At 33.6% G+C, this 17,552-nt stretch overlaps 1 protein-coding gene across 2 annotated transcripts in view; it reads right to left on the reverse strand.

Annotated features, from left to right (window-relative positions):
* RAB28 (RAB28, member RAS oncogene family) overlaps positions 1-17,552 on the reverse strand; it is an 87,241-nt gene that overhangs the window by 8,463 nt on the left and 61,226 nt on the right. For both annotated transcript variants that reach the window (XM_012737585.3, XM_012737586.3), the window contains exons 5-6: positions 5,191-5,294; positions 207-284 (exon numbers count right to left, since the gene is read on the reverse strand). In XM_012737585.3, the coding sequence (XP_012593039.1) occupies positions 207-284; positions 5,191-5,294 (182 nt within the window). The remainder of the gene's footprint in view (positions 1-206; positions 285-5,190; positions 5,295-17,552) is intronic.

Genomic DNA, 17,552 nt, shown 5'->3' on the forward strand with positions numbered 1-17,552 from the left:
AAAAGGGACAAAATGAGGTTTTGAGGGTATCATAATTTGACAAAAAGTTAACATTCTTCATCTTCTACAATAAAGACTGATCATACACACACAAATCTTTTAGGGATATGTACATAGAATACATAAATGGGAAAGGATTCATAGGTGGAAATTAATGTCTAGCAATAAATCAATTAAATTTTTAAATATAAGTTCTAGATAATCACCTGTGACTGCTCTATTTCTGCTTTGTTTAATTTGATTCCAAGGATTTCAGCAGCAACTTTCTGAAAACACAGGAAGACCTACATAACAAAAATAGGTTTAAGTGATTTAAAACAGGCATGTTTAAGTTACCTTCAAATAAATTTAATTTTCTGAAAAATGATAAACAGCAAGAATTGCAAAAATAAAATGTAGTGATTCCAAAAATAGCTTTAATCTGTCAAATATACAGACATTTTAAATGTAATAATTTTTTTAAATGATTAAACCATAATTTGAAACTCTAAGCAATTCACTGCATTGCTCTAAACTTACATCTATCTCTAAAACACACACTTTTAAAGATTTAACATGACAATTTCAGCTACCACTTTAAAAAACAGCAAAAAACAACTAAAAACTCCACACCTACCAGCATAACAAATTCCCATAATTCCTGAGTAACATGAAAATAAATCAATCTGTACTTTACTACCCTGGTTTTTCCCTACCAGTTCTATGTTTGCCTTTTGAGCTAATTTTAGCCTATCTTAAAAGGTCTTATTTGCTAACCCTTTAATAATCTTTGTGGCTTTCATGTCAATTTCAACTCAAAAGTCACCATATCTATTGAGTAAAGCAACTTTGGTATTTATCCTTTACTGTATTTTATCAGTTCAAAAAACAGAAACAATATATTCCATTATACTTGAACAAAAATCTACAAATACTTTTCCATAAACAGCCTTTCATAGTCAGCTCATGTGGGGTCAACTATGAGTATTAGAGCTCCAATCTGACACTTACTATAACTTACCTTTGCTTCATAAATGCCCTGCCATATTCTTACCTCTATTCATCTCACGAATACTTACTGAATATTTACCACAAGTTTACTAATTTTATTTCTAATCAAAAAGAGATACATATCCCTGAAAGGCTTATACCATTTGTACCCCAGAAAACATAATATATTTTAGTTCACTGATGGTCAATATTCAAAGAACAACAGGAAAGCTACTGTGGTGAAGTGGAGACAAGGAGAGTCATTATAGAAGAAGGTGAGCAAAGAGATGAAGAGACTACAATGCATGTACGATCTGGCAGGCTATTGAAAGACTCTGGCATTTACTGTGAGTGAAACGAAACCCACGGGAGAGTAACCCAATGTGATTTTTATTTTAACGGGATCAACCTAGCTGTTGTATTGAACATCACTAGAGAAGATCAAGAGTACAAAAAGAAAAATCAGCAAGGAGACTAATGTAAGAGATTATGCAGGCTAAACCAAAGTGGGAGAAGAAGAGATGATAAGATGTGGTCACCAGGTTCTGGATATATTTTTTAAGTAGAGCCAGCAGGATTTGGTGATAGATAGATGTGGGGTATGAGAGAAGGAGAGGAGTCAAGGACAACTCCTTGGCCCAAGCAACTGGTAGAATAGATCTATTATTTGTTGAAGTGGGGAAGGTTGTGAGAGATCTGAGGAGGGAACAGTAAGAGCTCAGTTCTGGATGTGTTAAACCTACAGCCTAATACACATCTAAGTGAAGATGCTGAGGATACATGAGTTTGTAGTTCAGGGGAGGTCTGGGCAAAGCTGTGAGACTAAATCAAGTCACTAAGGGAATAAGTTTAGGAAAAGGAATATCCAAGGACTGAACCTATATTTAGGGGTTGGAGAGATAGGAAGGAATTAGTCAAGGGAACTGAGAGAGTAGTTAATGAGGTCAGAGGAAAACCCAGGAGATGAAGTATTCTGGAAGTGAAGCGATTAAAGTATTTCAAAGAGGAGAATGTGATCAACTATTTTATATGCTGCTACTAAATCAAGATGAGGACTGAAAACTGACCATTGGATTCAGCAAAAAGGATAACAGGAGTTTGGGTAAAATACTGGGGCAAAAGCCTGCCGGAAATGTTGAAGAGAAATTGGAAGGAGAGGAACTGGAGACAAGTCTTTCAACACATCCTGCTGGAAAGTGAAGGAAAGAAATAAAGCAATAGCAAAAGAAAGATGTGAGATCAAGAGTTTTCTTGTTTTTAAAATAAGTCATAATATTTTGTATGCTGAAAGAATTATTCAGCAGATGGAAAAAAATCTGATGCAGGAAAGAGAGAGAATTACTAAAGCAATATGCTTTGATTAGGCAAAGAGAAATGGAACTATTACATAATGGAGGAGTTGGCCCTAGCTAGGAGCATAGATCCCATGGTAACCAAACGGAAGATAGAAGATATGAGAACAGATGGGGTTGGGGGGTAGGATGAGGGTAGATGTGGTAGCTGGAGTATGTGGAAATTGTCTTCTGTTTGTTTCAAATTTCTTATAAAATAGGAAACGGAATAAGGTCATCATCTGAAAGAACAGATGAAGATGTTCTGAACATTTGAAGACAAAAGAGAAGCTATGAAAACAGTCACTTAGGTGACGGGGAGAATGATAGACTACGGATATATGGTATATTTACCAAGCAACATTAAGCGTCCACTTGAGGTTACTGATTGTGATGTAAAGTGAAACGTCCAGCATGCCTCTGTATTTTTCTCTGGTATGTTCATGGATGCAGCCATAGAAAAGTGGAAGCTTGGTTTACATCAGAATTAAGGTTTAGCCAAGTGAGTCTGACAAAGTAAAAGAGGGGAAGAGAGTTGAGGGTGTATGTATGCATGGCAATAATTTTGACTGCCATGAGATTTAAGTTTTGAAGAGAGGAAAATGAAGAATGGAATGTGGTTAGAGATTTCGAAAAAGTTTTAGGATCAACGTATTGTAGGTCTTGCTAGGCTTAAAGAATGATTGGGTTCTCTGTCTCCAAGAATGTGAGACAGAGGATGGTTGGTGGTTAGAGAATAGGATGCCTTATATTGAGATAATAGAAGGGCAGTAGTAATTTGTAACGATAAGATCTGTGGTATACATGGGAGTGAGTGGCTGTGGTGATGTGGACGAGAAACAAGGGTACTGAAATCACTAAGAATTATGACAGAGGTAGTACGAGAGAAAGTATAGTAAGCTAGGAGCTCAACTCCTCAAGCAATGAAGGACAGTAACCTGGATCTGGAAATGATTACCAGTCTTAATGTGATTCCACAAGAACAAATCAATTCAAAGTAGCACTTAAAAAGAAAACAATGAGACTTTTTAATAGTGGTTAAACATAAGTACACAAAAAATATCAAGTAGCTAAAAACAAGCTAAAATACTAAACATTAAAATAATTCTAAAACAGCAAAAGACCCCTAGGAAGTTAAGTGAGGGTAGAAGTCCAATCAATTCATGAATGAGTTTATCAAGAATTATTGATATTGAATTTTTTTAAATGGCATGTGTGGGTATGTGCCCATGTACATATTATCCTGGCAGAATGGCTTCCAGAAGGCCATATTTTTAATGGGTTTGACCCCCCCAAAAAAATTAAACACCTTTTATATTATTTAATATTTATCCTATGCATAAAAATTATAAAGGATATCATAAATATAAAACATCAAAAAGATTAAACCATAGAAAAATTTCAAACTTCTTTTGGTTGAAAAATATCAGGGAAATTAACAAAAAATGGGGCAGTGGGGAATATTTGCAAAAATTATGACAAATGGCTGTTATCCCTAACATAAAAATGGTCATAGAAATTAATTTTTCTAAAAAATAGAAAATTAAAAAAAACGGTAATAAGCAGAAAATAGTTAATAAATTTTTTAAAATTTCAACCTCAACTGTAATCAGAATTTAAAAACTGAAGTGGTGTACATATATATATATATATATATACACACACACACACATATTTGGCCTACCAATGTGACAAAGATTTAAAAATAAATAAATAAATGAATCCTGAATGTTAAAAAGGCAATACACAATGCTAGTGATAGTATAAATTAATTTAGCCTTTCTGGTGATAATTTTGTAATGTTCAATCCCCTTTTAAGGACTTTATCTAAAGAAAATAACCAAAATATCAAAAGCTTATGCATAAAATTTTATATTTAGAACATTAGGTTCAAAACTTAGAAACACCCTATAGTTCAAGAATAGGAACATGGTTGAATAAATTTTTGAACATTTATTTAATAGATTATTAAATCTATTTAATGATGTTAAATAACATAGAAAATTTTTCTACATACAAAAATATTAAGTAAAAAAGTTAAACAGACTGGGCACGGTGGCTCACGCCTATAATTCTAGCACTCTGAGAGGCCAACGCTGAGGCAGGAGGATCGCTTGAGGTCAGCAGTTCAAGACCAGCCTGAGCAAGAGCAAAAACCCATATCTACCAAAAAGAGAAAAAATTAGCCGGCCTCATGGTGGGTACGTGAGCCAGCTACTCAGAAGGCTGACGCAGGAGGATCCTTTGAACCCAGGAGTTTGAGGTTGCAGTGAGCTATGATGATGCCACTGCACTCTACTCTGGGGTGATAGAGTTAGACTTTGTCTCAAAAGAAAAAAAAAAAGTAAAACAAATTATATTTCTATTATGATCCTAACTTTTTAAATAAACATTAATTGTGGTTAAGACGGTGAGCCCTGGAGTGTCACTATTTGGGTTCATAAATCCTATAGCTGTGTAACCTGGACCCCATTACATAACTTCTCTAAAATGGAGACAATCAGAGTAGCTAGTGCCTATAACAAAGTAAACACTCAATAAATGCCATCTGCTAGCAGCAGCAATCAAGAGCACTAGTATTTTTGAGTATCAGAAAAAGATTAGATGAAATCATATGAGATTATGAATGGTCATCTGTACACGCTGGGATTATGAGTGGTTACATTCATTTTAATTCTCTGCATTTTAAAATTCCCTAAAATAACCATAAAATTATGTTAAATGAATTATAAAAGAATATAAACAGAATAGACATGTTATAGCTCACCTATTTTAAGTCTTCAATAGGAATTAATTTGCTCCAAAAGTAATGGAAACATACTTTCTATGAATGTTAGTAAATAAATGTAGAACAACAGTTTTAAAATGCAATATTCATTATTTTACTTACAGAGTCTCCTGTCTTGGCTGAGACAAAGTGACTACTAAAACCATTTTCCTGGCAAAACCGTAAGTGTTTTTCAAGTTTTACTGTTCGCATATGCTCCAAATCAACTAGAAAGGTGTTAAAGAGAGAACAGAACTCAATATTAGTCAATCAAAACATTTTTAACATGTTTAAATTTGACTTACTTTCCAATATCACATCCCAGCTTTGACACTAGCTATGTAATCTTGGGCAACTTATTTAACATCTTTATACTTCAGTTTCCACATCTATAAAATGAGAATAATAAATATATCTATCTTGTATAGAGTTCTTTGAGAATTAATCCATGTATAGTACACAATGACTAGCACATAACTGCTAAAAAAAAAAGTGGTGCTATCATTATTATCTATATAGGTTCAGGCACATTGATGTTGTTCAAAAAAGATCTACTTAATATAGTACATTTAAACATGGTGATTAATTGAAGTCAAGGTGTGCTTACCCAAGCATATTTAGTTTGAAACAGTTTAATCACTTTAATAATTACAAGAGTTATATAATCTCTATAAACTTTAGTGTTAACACAAATATATAATTAATTTTCTGCTAAAAAGCAATCAAAATTACATTGCATATTTAATTTGTTTATAGCCGCCATGGTTTAATTTCACAAAAATACATTTCAGTTGCTTTCCAAACTAAAGTACCAATTTTGAAAATAATGGGCAAAGATATATTTCCTGGAATAGCTGTAGGTGCTTTAAAGCAAAGCATGGTACTCATATCCAATATTACTTGTATCCGGGACAGTCTATTTTTTCAAATGTGATCCTTTATTGAACAGTTTTCTTTTTACAACACTACAGATCCTATAAGGGTGTTGACTCAATGCTGTCAATTATAAGGCAAATATATTCATAGAATTTAAGGACAACTAGGCTCTTTGAGTCAACATAAGAAAAAAACTTAAACTGATTTCCTGAGGAAGGGACCCAACTGACTTGTAAAAACTTGTAAATTTGCAAATCTAGTAAGCCTACATAATAGTGGCAATTGATTATCAACTAAAATATGCTCTCATACTACATAAAAGGCTTTATGTAAAATTATATTGAAGGCCTGCAGTTTGTAGGCTCAAGAGATATTTCTCTAGGAGATTTTTGATCTGGTGGGGGGATGCCTGAGCCCCATTTATGTTGCTTACTTTGGAAAATACGTAGTTTTTTTTCTTTCCTGGACACAAGTTTCTGTTCCTTAAACATCACTGAAACTTTATAAGAACAGGCCGAAAAACGTCCAGATACCGCAGGCATCAATTTGTGGAAGACTAAAATACTAATCTATTAGCACTGACATTTATACATCTAGTTTATCATAATATTGACATTAAAATACTTTCCTAACTCAATAAGAGTAAGAACAAATCATGTCACTAGGAAAAATCTCCAATGAGGTCACTATCCAATTAAAAAGACATAAAGTTGTGTCTTTTAATGTGTGTGTGCATTTGTCTTTCTAATGGAATAGTCTATCTTTGTTGTTTTTTCTTTCCGTTTTTTTCTCTCTCCCTCCTCCCAACTCTCCATCCATCACATAAGTTTATGTATAGCACTGAGGGATTTTACTATTCAAACAAAAGTTTTTTTCCTAATAATTATAACCATGAAGAGAATCATACTATCACTGCTCAACCAAAAGAAATTACTTATTAAATAAACGTTTATTGAGCACCTATTGGTATGGTGGTAGTCAGTGAGAATCCAAACATGAAAAATAACATAATCCAGTACCTCAAAAAGTCACCACCAGTATTATGAACATAAAAGAACATTAAGAATCATAAAAATTATTTTAAATAGCTGAGATTCTCACAAATGAGATAGTAGATATAAAAGAAAAGGCCCTCATAGCACTTTCCTACAAAATTTTCCTCTGTTGTGTTCGTATTCAGTAGGCAACACCTAAGAGGACTCAGTTACCAGATGCTATAGTCTGAATGTGTTCCCCAAAATTCATATACTAAAATGTAATCACCAACATGATAGTATTAAGAGGTGGAACCTTTAGGAAGTGATTAAGCCACAAGGGCTGAGCCTTCATGGATGGGATTAGACCCGTATAAAAGGGCTTGAAGGAATGTGCTTGCTCTCTTCTGCTCTTCTGCCATATGAGAACATAGTGTTCAAGGTGCTATCCTGGAAGCAGAGATGAGACCCTTACCAGACACCAGACCAGCCAATGCCTTGATCTTGGACTTTTCAGTTTCCAGAAGTATGAGAAATAAATTTCTGTTACTTATAAATTACCCAATCTTATGTATTTTGTTATGGCAGTGCTAAGCCTAAGTAACTAGAGTACCTCATTCTAAATAATCCAGAGATGTACATTATGGAAATGAAGTTACAGAGAGACACTAGAAAAATCTTTCTTTTCTTTTACTTTTAAGAGTTCTTTCTTTTCATATATTTTTAAGAGCATCCTTAAAATTATTTTCCAGTACCTATCAAACATGTGATAACATACTTACTGTTATAATGATTTAATTTCCTTACATCCTTCAGTTAACTACGTCATTTTTCTAGATCTTACATTTTATTTTTCAAATGGAATTAAAATTTCTTGGTAACAGTAATATATGCTCATTTCTCAAATATTCAGAAAAACAATTATAAAAATGAAATAAAAAATGCCATTAACTAAAGACAACTACAATTAACATTTTGGCATATATCCTTCTAATATCTAAGCAACTAAAGAGACAAGGGCATTAATATTGTATATATGTAATTTCTTTTACTTCAACATTACTACCCCATACTTAAATACATGCTTAATAATTCCAATGGTCAACTGCCTTACTGATCATTCATTCAACAAATATTTGTGTGTCTTCTATGGCCAGGTACTATTCTGGGTGTTGCAGATATAATGATGAACTTACATTTTAATGAAGACAAAAGAACAACAAGTAAAATATATAACATGGTTAATGCTGACAAATGTTATGGAGAAAAAAAAAGGTACGTGAGGGAAACTACTATTTTAAATTGATAGGTCAAAGATCTTAAGCAGGCTAGGGAGCAAGTAAATCTGAGGGAAGCCTTCCAAGCAGAGCAAACCACAATGACACAGCCCCTAATGCAGGATTATGCCAGGCAGATTCAAAAAATGCCAGGAGGTCAGGATGGCTAAAATGTTAGCAGGAAAGGGGAAAAGTGAAAAATGAGGTTAGAAGCTCCTAAGGTTTGGATGTGGTTTGTCCCCTCCAAAACTCATGTTGAAATTTGATTCTCAATGCGACAGTGTTGGGAGGTGAAGTGTTTGGGTCACAGGGGCAGATTCCTCATAAATAGGTTAATGCCAGCTTGTAGAAGTGAGTTCTTCCTCTCACAGGACTGGATTAGATACAATGAGAGATGGTTGTTTCTGCTTGTGTTGGGCCTCTTTGCACACACACAGTCCCTCTTCTGCTTTCTACCATAAGGTGAAGCAGCATGAGACCCTCACCAGATTGGCTGCCCAATCTTGGACTCACTAGCCCCCAGAATTGTGAATCAATTAAACCTCTTTTCTTTATAAATTATCCTGTCTCAGGTTTCTGTTTTAGCAACAAAAACCAGACTAGGACAGAGGGGTAGTAAGCCAAGAACCAGATCACATAGGGCACAAAGGCCACTATAATAGAGATGGGAAGTTACTGGAGGGTTTTGAACAAAAAGGGGAGAAAAAAGAAGATGTTATCTGACATATTTTAAAAGGTCCACTTTGACTGCTTTGTTGAAATTAAACTACAGAAGGCCAAATGTAAAGCAAAGAAACCACTGAGGAGGCTACTATAAAAATCCAGAGAAGAGTTCATCCTTTCAAACTCTGTCACTGCTTTAACAACTAAGTTTATGTAATATTCTACACCCTTTGTAGTCATATCAACAATGTTCACAGCATCTTCACCAGTAGTAGATTCTACCTCAAGAAACCACTTTCTCTGCTCATCAATAAGAAGGAATTCATCATTCGTTTAAGCTTTATTAGGGGGTTGCAGCAATTCAGTGACATTTCAGGCTCCACTTCTAATTCTAATTCTTTTACTATTTCCACCACATCTGCAGTTACTTCCTCCACTAAAGTCTTGAACCCCTCAAAATCATCCATGAGGGTTGGAATCAACTTCTTCCAAACTCTTGTTCAAGTTGATATTTTGACCTCCTCCAATGAGTCATCAATGTTCTTAATGGCATCTAAAATGGTGATTTCTTTCCAGAAGGTTTTCAATTACTTTTTCCAGATCCATCAGAGGAATCACTATCTATGGCAGTTACAGCCTTACAAAATGTATTTCTTAAATAATAAGACTTGAAAGTCAAAATCACTCTTTGATCCATGGGCTACAGAATAGACACTGTATTAGCAGTCTTGAAAACAACAAGTTTTCTAGTTTTCCTTGTACATCTCTATCAGAGCTCTTGGGTGACTAGGTGCATTGTTAATGAGCAGTAATATTTTTAAAGGAATCTTTCTTTCTGAGGAGTAGGTATTAATAGTGTCCTTAAAATATTCAGTAAACTACGCTGTAGAAACATGTGCTGTCTGTCATCCAGGCTTTGTTATTTCATTTACAGAGCACAAGCAGAGTTGATTTAACATCATTCGTAAGAGTTCTAGGGTTTTCAGAATGGTAAATGAGCATTGACTCCTACTTAAAGTTACCAGCTGCATTACCGTCTAACAAAAGAGTCAGTCTGTCCTTTGAAGCTTTGATGCCAGACATTGACTATTCCTCTCTACCTATGAAAGTCCTAGATGTAATCTTCTTCCAATAGAAAGCTGGTTTGTCCACACTGAAAACCTGTTGTTTAGTGTAGCTACCTTCATCAATGATCTTAGCTAGATCTTCTGGATAACTTGCTACAGCTCCTCCATCAGTACTTACTACTTCACCTTACACCTTTATGTTATGGAGATGACCTCTTTCCTAAAACCTCATGAACCCAACCTATTCTAGCTCTAAACTTCTGCAGCTTCCTCACCTCTCTCAGCTTTCACAGAATTGAAGAGAGGTAGGGCCTTGCTCTGGATTTGGTTTTGGTTTAAGGAAATGTTGTGACAGGTTTGATCTTCTATCCAGATGACTAAAACTTACTCCATACCAGCAATAAGGTTGTTTTACTTTCTTATCATTCGTGTGTTCACTGAAGTAGCACTTTGAAATTCCTTCAAGAACTTTTTCTTTGCATTTACAACTTGGCTAACTGTTTGGCACTAGAGGCCTAGCTTTCAGGCTATCTCATATTTCTGCAAGCCTTCTTCAGAAAAGTTAATCCTTTCTAGCCTTTGACTTAAAGTGAGAGATATATGATTCTTCCTTTCACTTGAACACTTAGAGATCACTATAGGGTTATTATTTGACCTAACCTGAATAATATTGTGTCTCAGGGAATAAGGAGGCCCAAGGAGAGGGAAAGAAATGGGGAGAATGGCCAGTCAGTGGAGCAGTCAGAACACATACAGCATTTATAAATTAAATTTGCCATCTTACATGGATGCAGTTTGCAGCACTCCAAAATGACTGCAATAGTAACACCACAGATCACTATAACATATAGTAACAATGACAAAGTTTGAAATTTTGCAAGAATTACCAAAATGTGACACAAAGACACAAATAAGTACATGCTGTTGAAGAAATGGCAATGGTAGACTTGCTTGATGAAGGGTTTTCACAAACCTTCACTTTGTAAAAGATGTAGTATCTATAAAGCACAATAAAGTAAAGCACAGTAAAATGAGGTATGCCTGTATTAGGGTTTGAGTTATGAACTAATGCTAATACAAAATTATCATGATTAGCAAGACAAGGAAATTAAGCATTACAATTGCCTCTGTGATTCTGGTCATGTTATATGCAATCAAATAATCATAAAATTACATAAATTTAATTATAAACTGTATAACCTCTTTTGTGTTTTTTACTTAATAGGGAAAAATAAAACAAACAAAACTTATATTATTAGAGAAATGTTCTTTCCTCTGGCATTAAATGGCTTAAATGATACATGAAAAATAGCATGAAAACAAAAACACATTCTCCATTGACAACACATTTTGTTGGAAGATACAAGGAAAGCAAAGCTGGAGTATTAGAAGCTAATATACAGTGTGGAAGGTGTGCTATACATTTAAATGAAAGTAGAGATGGCTTGAACACATCAACTTAGAGTATTCGCTAGATTCTCCTCCAACAATGAAGTCTAAAGAAGATGCCTTTTTGTGTAGAAATAAAGAAAAAATGTTGTATGTTCTCAAGACGATTAATTATTCAATTAAAAAAATTATTTGGATGGAGTGGCTACTTTGAGTGGAATGAAAATACAATTCTGAAAAGACAGCATGACCACTTTTTGAGTACCAGAAAGTATATGTCCTTCTAAAGACACTGCCCATTCAATGAAAAAATAGTTAAGGGAACTGCTCATTTTTCTTTCCTGCTTTTCCCCAAGTCAAATTATGAACTTCATAACCCAAGAAATCCCAATGCCCATTTTCACCCATCACTATCACTCAGTCTCTTGTAAAATCTCTTAATAAATGTGGTGTTATTCTAATATGCTTCTAGACAGCAAGATTTACTTGGAGAGCCAAATAAGTCATAAAAGAAATGCCATAGCCTTCCAAATAGAACAGAGAGCCCAGAAATAAACCTCATGTATATGGTCAAATGATCTTCCACAAGGAAGCCAAGACCATTCAATGGGAAAAGGACAGTCTTCAACAAATGATGTTGGGAAACCCGAATATCCACACACGCACAAAAAGAAGTTAGACCCTTATCTTATACTAGGTACAAAAATTAACTCAAAATTAATTAAAGACCTAAATGTAAAATCCAAAACTATAAAATTCCTAGAAGAAGAAAAAAAAAAGTCCACACACTCCTTTAAAAGAGGTAAAACTATTTCTCAAATTTATTAAATAAATATAAGTATCTATTATATGCCAAATACTATGCTAATACACAAGCAATAAATTCAGGAACAATATAGACATTGCCTTTACCCTCAGATTCATGAGGAAGAAAAAATCATAAATAAGTAAAATATGTAAAGATGTAAATAACTGAGGCAATTACAATGATCATAATCTGAAATGGGGGTGGTGGGATAGGAAGATAACCAGATAGAAAGTAACAGAGAAAGAGAAGGACAGGAGCCAAGATAGCAATTATGACAATTTCATATAAGGTAGCCATGGAAGACCTTTTAATCTGAGATCTAAAGGACAAGAATAAGCCAAACAAGTTAATAGGAGATAGGAGGGAAAAAAAATGTTTCAATTACTGGGACAAGGTCAAAAACCTGGATGAAGAAAAAGATTGAGTAGAACTGAGGAAAACAAAGAAGCATAACGAATAGGAGTGGTACCTGTAGTATAATGAGGATATTACTCAAATATAGCAATGGAAAGCCATTGGAAGGTAGTAACCAAAGGCACAATATAATCTTTGCATTTTAAAAATTACTCTGGATGTTTTGAGGAGAAAGGATGTCCAAGGGTAAAAACAGAAGAAGAGAAACCACTTTAGGAGATTTCTGAAACAACCTAAATTCTTTTAAAATTTTCAGAACCCTTTGGGACTTCATAACAAGTTTGGCAAAGAGATAAGTATTGTTCTAATTTCACATGCAAAAAAACAAGGTGTAGGGTGACTTAAGCAAAGTCCCAAATCTAGTCATTGGTAGCACCAGATTTGAAGCAGATAGCATGGTTCAAATCCAGTTAGATGCTCCCAAAGAAGAAAGAGTATCAAGTTTAGGGATGATCACTTTACAACTGACTTTTATTTAGAATTTTAATTAAAATAATAAAGATATATAAATCTTACATAATCACTAATTTAAAAAGTGAACTATTATATAGCTGGTGGTTTACCTCTTAGTGCTTTAAGAGTATTAATTAATAACAATAAATCATAAAACTGAGGCCATAAGCATTATGGAAGAATATAAGATATGCTTTGCCTTAGCGCTTGATTATATAAAGTCTTTTACAAAGTACTTGCAGCTGTACATACAAGTTGTGAAATTACATAATGTTTAAAAATGATCCATCATGATTAGCCCAAGCATGACATGTAAAATTCCCTTAACAAGTTATTAAATTTGATTTACATGTACTTAAAATTATGTATATATTTTGACTTCTAAAACACACACTAATGCTAACAGCCGAGTATATGACAACTTCTCTGCTTAAGTCCTATTTGTTTACTGGCATTCAGGATTCCTTCCTTATTCAGGATCTCCATTGCATCCACCTATATGATTACTGGTAACAATGGACAGAACAGTCTCTAAAGATACAGTATTAAATGTAATAGCTTTTTAAAAACCTAGATACATCAAATGTATTATAATCAGGGCTACTGATCAGACTAAATGGTGTAAAGTTTTAAGTTAAGTAAAATTTTATAATTCTGAAACACTTTACAATAGTATCTATATTATTTGGCCTGAGGCATTATAATGTTTCTATTTTCCCAAATATTTATTTTTCAACATGCTGTAAAGAACATATTCTATAATAAATATGACTTTTTTCATTCAAACTAGATTAGTTCATATTTTTAAAAGGAGAAAGCATTATATTATGTTAATTAATTATATTATTATTGTCTACTCCCTGTCAATGGAAAGAAAGCATTAAAAGTATAAACTACTTTTGCTCCTCAGTCCATATACAATGGCAGGAATAGAATATTCTTGGTGAAATGAGTGTGAAAAATGTCACTGTCTAACTTAAAAGAAGTAAAAGCAAAATATAAATATAGCACTTGTACAGATTTTCACAGTAATTTTTAGGTTATCAAGGAAACATCTAGAGTGTTGATCTGGTTATACTCAATTCAAACAAACTACTTGTCACATTAACTACCTCCAGGAAGTTACTCCAAACACAAAATAAACTGTTTATGCCCCTACTCAGATAGATAACATGACAGATTGTTATTAGTTGAAGACAGATGAAATACATTAATTTGATTGTGAGCATGTGTTTAACTTTACCATGTCATGTACACTCTTCTAATGCTGTCTTTCTATAATATGATGGCATAGTAAATTAGGCCATATTAAAAGAATTGCTAATGCAAAAAATTAAAAAACTACCAGAAATTGACTTTGTAGATTCTTAAACTAACCTTCTTACAAATCTAACTGCCTGAAGATCACTGGGTTCTACAAACAGATAAAGATAAAAAAAAAAAAGTCATCAAAGAAATTAATTTTTAATATAAAGACCTCAATGCAGTTTAACATTTTTTCTGTATACTAGCTTTTATATTTCTTTGTGAAATGTCTCTTCCTTCCTATTCCCATTTTCTACTGAGTTTTAAAGGTTTATGTAATCAATTTGTCTAAACATTTTCTATAATAAGGACACGTGCCATATTTGTTCCAAACATTCCCCTCAGGTTAAGATTCTCCTTTTGAATGTTTCATGGGGCTTTTGAAACACAGAAATTAAAATTTCATGAAGTCAAATGCTCTAAGATAATATTAACAAGTTCACTACTGTTTAAGCTATGCTTACTTGGTTCTATTGTTACATGCAACTAAAAACAAAAAGAAACAAAAAAAGCACATAATAGCCACTCACAAAGTATTTGTTGAGTGAAGAAAAATACTTTTAGTCTCTTAAAATAAATAAAAATTGTCAATTTGTCTAATATTTATTTCTTCACTTTACAGGAATATTATACAGGACTGAAAATCAATGAACTAGAGCAGCAGTCCCCAACCTTTTTGGCACCAGGGACTAGTTTTATGGAAAACAATTGTTCCACAGACTGGCGGGGGTGGGGTTGTCTTTGGGGTGGTAGTGCAGGTGCGGAGCTCAGGGGGCAATGTGCAACCCGTTTCCTAACAGGCCAAGGACCGGGGACTGGTACCAGGCAGCAGCCTGGGAGTTGGGGACCGCAGAACTAGACTGTCACACTACAACAAGAATGAATTTCACAAATGTAGTGAGATATGCAAGACACAAAGGAATATACATAAATGATTACATTTATGTGAAATTTTTAAATGGCAAAACTAAGTATTATTTGGTGACACATAACACAGATAATGAAACTAAAAAGAAAAGCAAGGGCAAATTCAGGACAAAGGATAACAGCTGCTTTTGAGGGTAGAAAGGAGATGGATAAAGGCACCTGGTAGGCCTCTGGGATGTTCTATTTCCTGACCTGGAAATAGTTATTCTTTAAACTATATACATATTTTGCATACTTTTCTGTATGTATATCTCATTATATTAAAAAGCCCTACTAAAATTATAATAATATCACATTCTTCTCTTCAAATCTAATTTTTCATATAATCATAAGTCATTGTTGCAAAAATAATTATGGTTTTCATTTTTTCCAAAGACCTGTACTGATCAATAATAATCATATTGTACTCTTTTGACCTACCTATGTATGTCATGAACCTTGTGAGTTTTCTCTTCGATTATTATCTGCCAGATCTCATTTGTTAATTTCTTTGCTTCTAGCAATTCTCCAACACTTTAATAGATTTTGCAAATTGTTGTAAGATTTGCCTAATCAATTTGCATTGTATTTATACTGTACAGTCACATAAGTATCCACAAACCAACTTATAAGGATTCTGAGAGAATAATAATGAATATTCTTAACTCCGTAGAGTCACCCAAACAATACCAACAGCAGCCATTATCAAGAGAACAAAGAAAGGAGTACATAAGAATTCATATTTCCTCAATTTCACTAATCAGGATACCTAAATCTCTTCTAGTAATGGGTAATGCATAACTACTTCTCCTCTCATCTCAAGTTAAAATGAAATAAGTCTAAATGAGGACACAGCACTATCTAGTAAGTAAATCTTTCTATGTTTGTGGCTGTCTACAACTTTTGTTGCTTTGTATAACATTTGTGCATAAATCAATCATGAAGATTATCATTTGCTCACATACCAAATGCCTAAAGGAACTGGAAAATTAATAAATTGCCTTTACTTATTTTAATTCATATATTATACATTTCCCATAGGAATTCTTATTAGACAATTTCATAGAGGCACAGTACTATATAGATTTATTTGCAAAGTTCTATATAATAGGTAGATATAATAAGGCCTAAATTCTCTTACACCATTCATACATAGACTTACATGAAAAAAAAAAAAAAAAAAGAAGTGCATTGTCCTGCCTAGACACTATTATACCCTGGCATCCTGCAAAGAACAGAAGCCAAAGTAACAACTGTCTCGATTGGGCAATTATATTACGGCTGTTTAATTCTTTTCAAAAAGTTTTCTATTTTCCAATTACCAACAATGACCATATATTAGATCTATTGGGAGGGGAGGAGTAATAGAACATAATTTAAAATAACACTGAAAAGTAAAGAGTAAACAGAAAACTGCCCCCCAAATAAAAGAATTCAGAGTAATGACAGTTGTATAGCGCCACACATAGGAACTTTACGTGTATTAAATCATTTAATCCTCACAACAAGCATCATTTGACAAATGAGAAAACTGAGGTATGGAGAGGATAACGACTTATATAATGTTACACGTCCAGTAAGTGGTACAGTCACAACTTAACCTCCAGGCACTCTAGCTCCAGAGTCTGCATTCTTAACTACCCACTGCTTTTTCTTCATATGTGTAGTCTTTTGGGTCTGGTGTTTTCCACACAGTATTATTTCATCCATGTCATCCCAATGAAGTATAGTTCATTCATTGTCATTGTCATATAACACACTTTTGTATGAATCTAATGCAATCTATACATCTCTTCTCCAGTTGACGAGCACTTAAATTGTTTCCAACTGTTAAGTACTAACAAGGAATGAATTTCTTAGCACATGTCACCTAACAACATGTATAGCTGGCTCTCTAAAATATATAGCAGAGTAGAACTACTGAATCATAGTCTATAAATGTTCAACTTTACAGAATGCCAAATTGCTTTCAAAGTAGTTGTACAATTTATAATCTATCTAGCCATGAATATGAGTTCCTGCAGATTCACATTAATATCACTGGTTATTTTTAGGCTTCTAGATTTGTGCCAATATAGTAAGTTTAAGTATCTCATTCTGGTCTTATGTTGTATTTCTTTGATTCATGATGAGATCTCACTTATTTTTTCATGTCTTTGGGCTATCTGTCTTTCTTCTTCTGTTAAATTCCTTTTTATGCTTTATGTCCTTTTTTTAATGAGTTGCCTTTCTCTGATTTGTAAAAGTAAAAAGTATACAATTATTATTTGCCTGTTATTTGTGTTATAGAAACCTTCTCCCAGTTTGTAGTCTTTGTGAATTTTCTACTGTGTCATTTCATAGAATCAAATGT

Source organism: Microcebus murinus, chromosome 3 (genome assembly GCF_040939455.1).
Source record: "Microcebus murinus isolate Inina chromosome 3, M.murinus_Inina_mat1.0, whole genome shotgun sequence".
Taxonomy (NCBI): Eukaryota; Metazoa; Chordata; class Mammalia; order Primates; family Cheirogaleidae; genus Microcebus; species Microcebus murinus.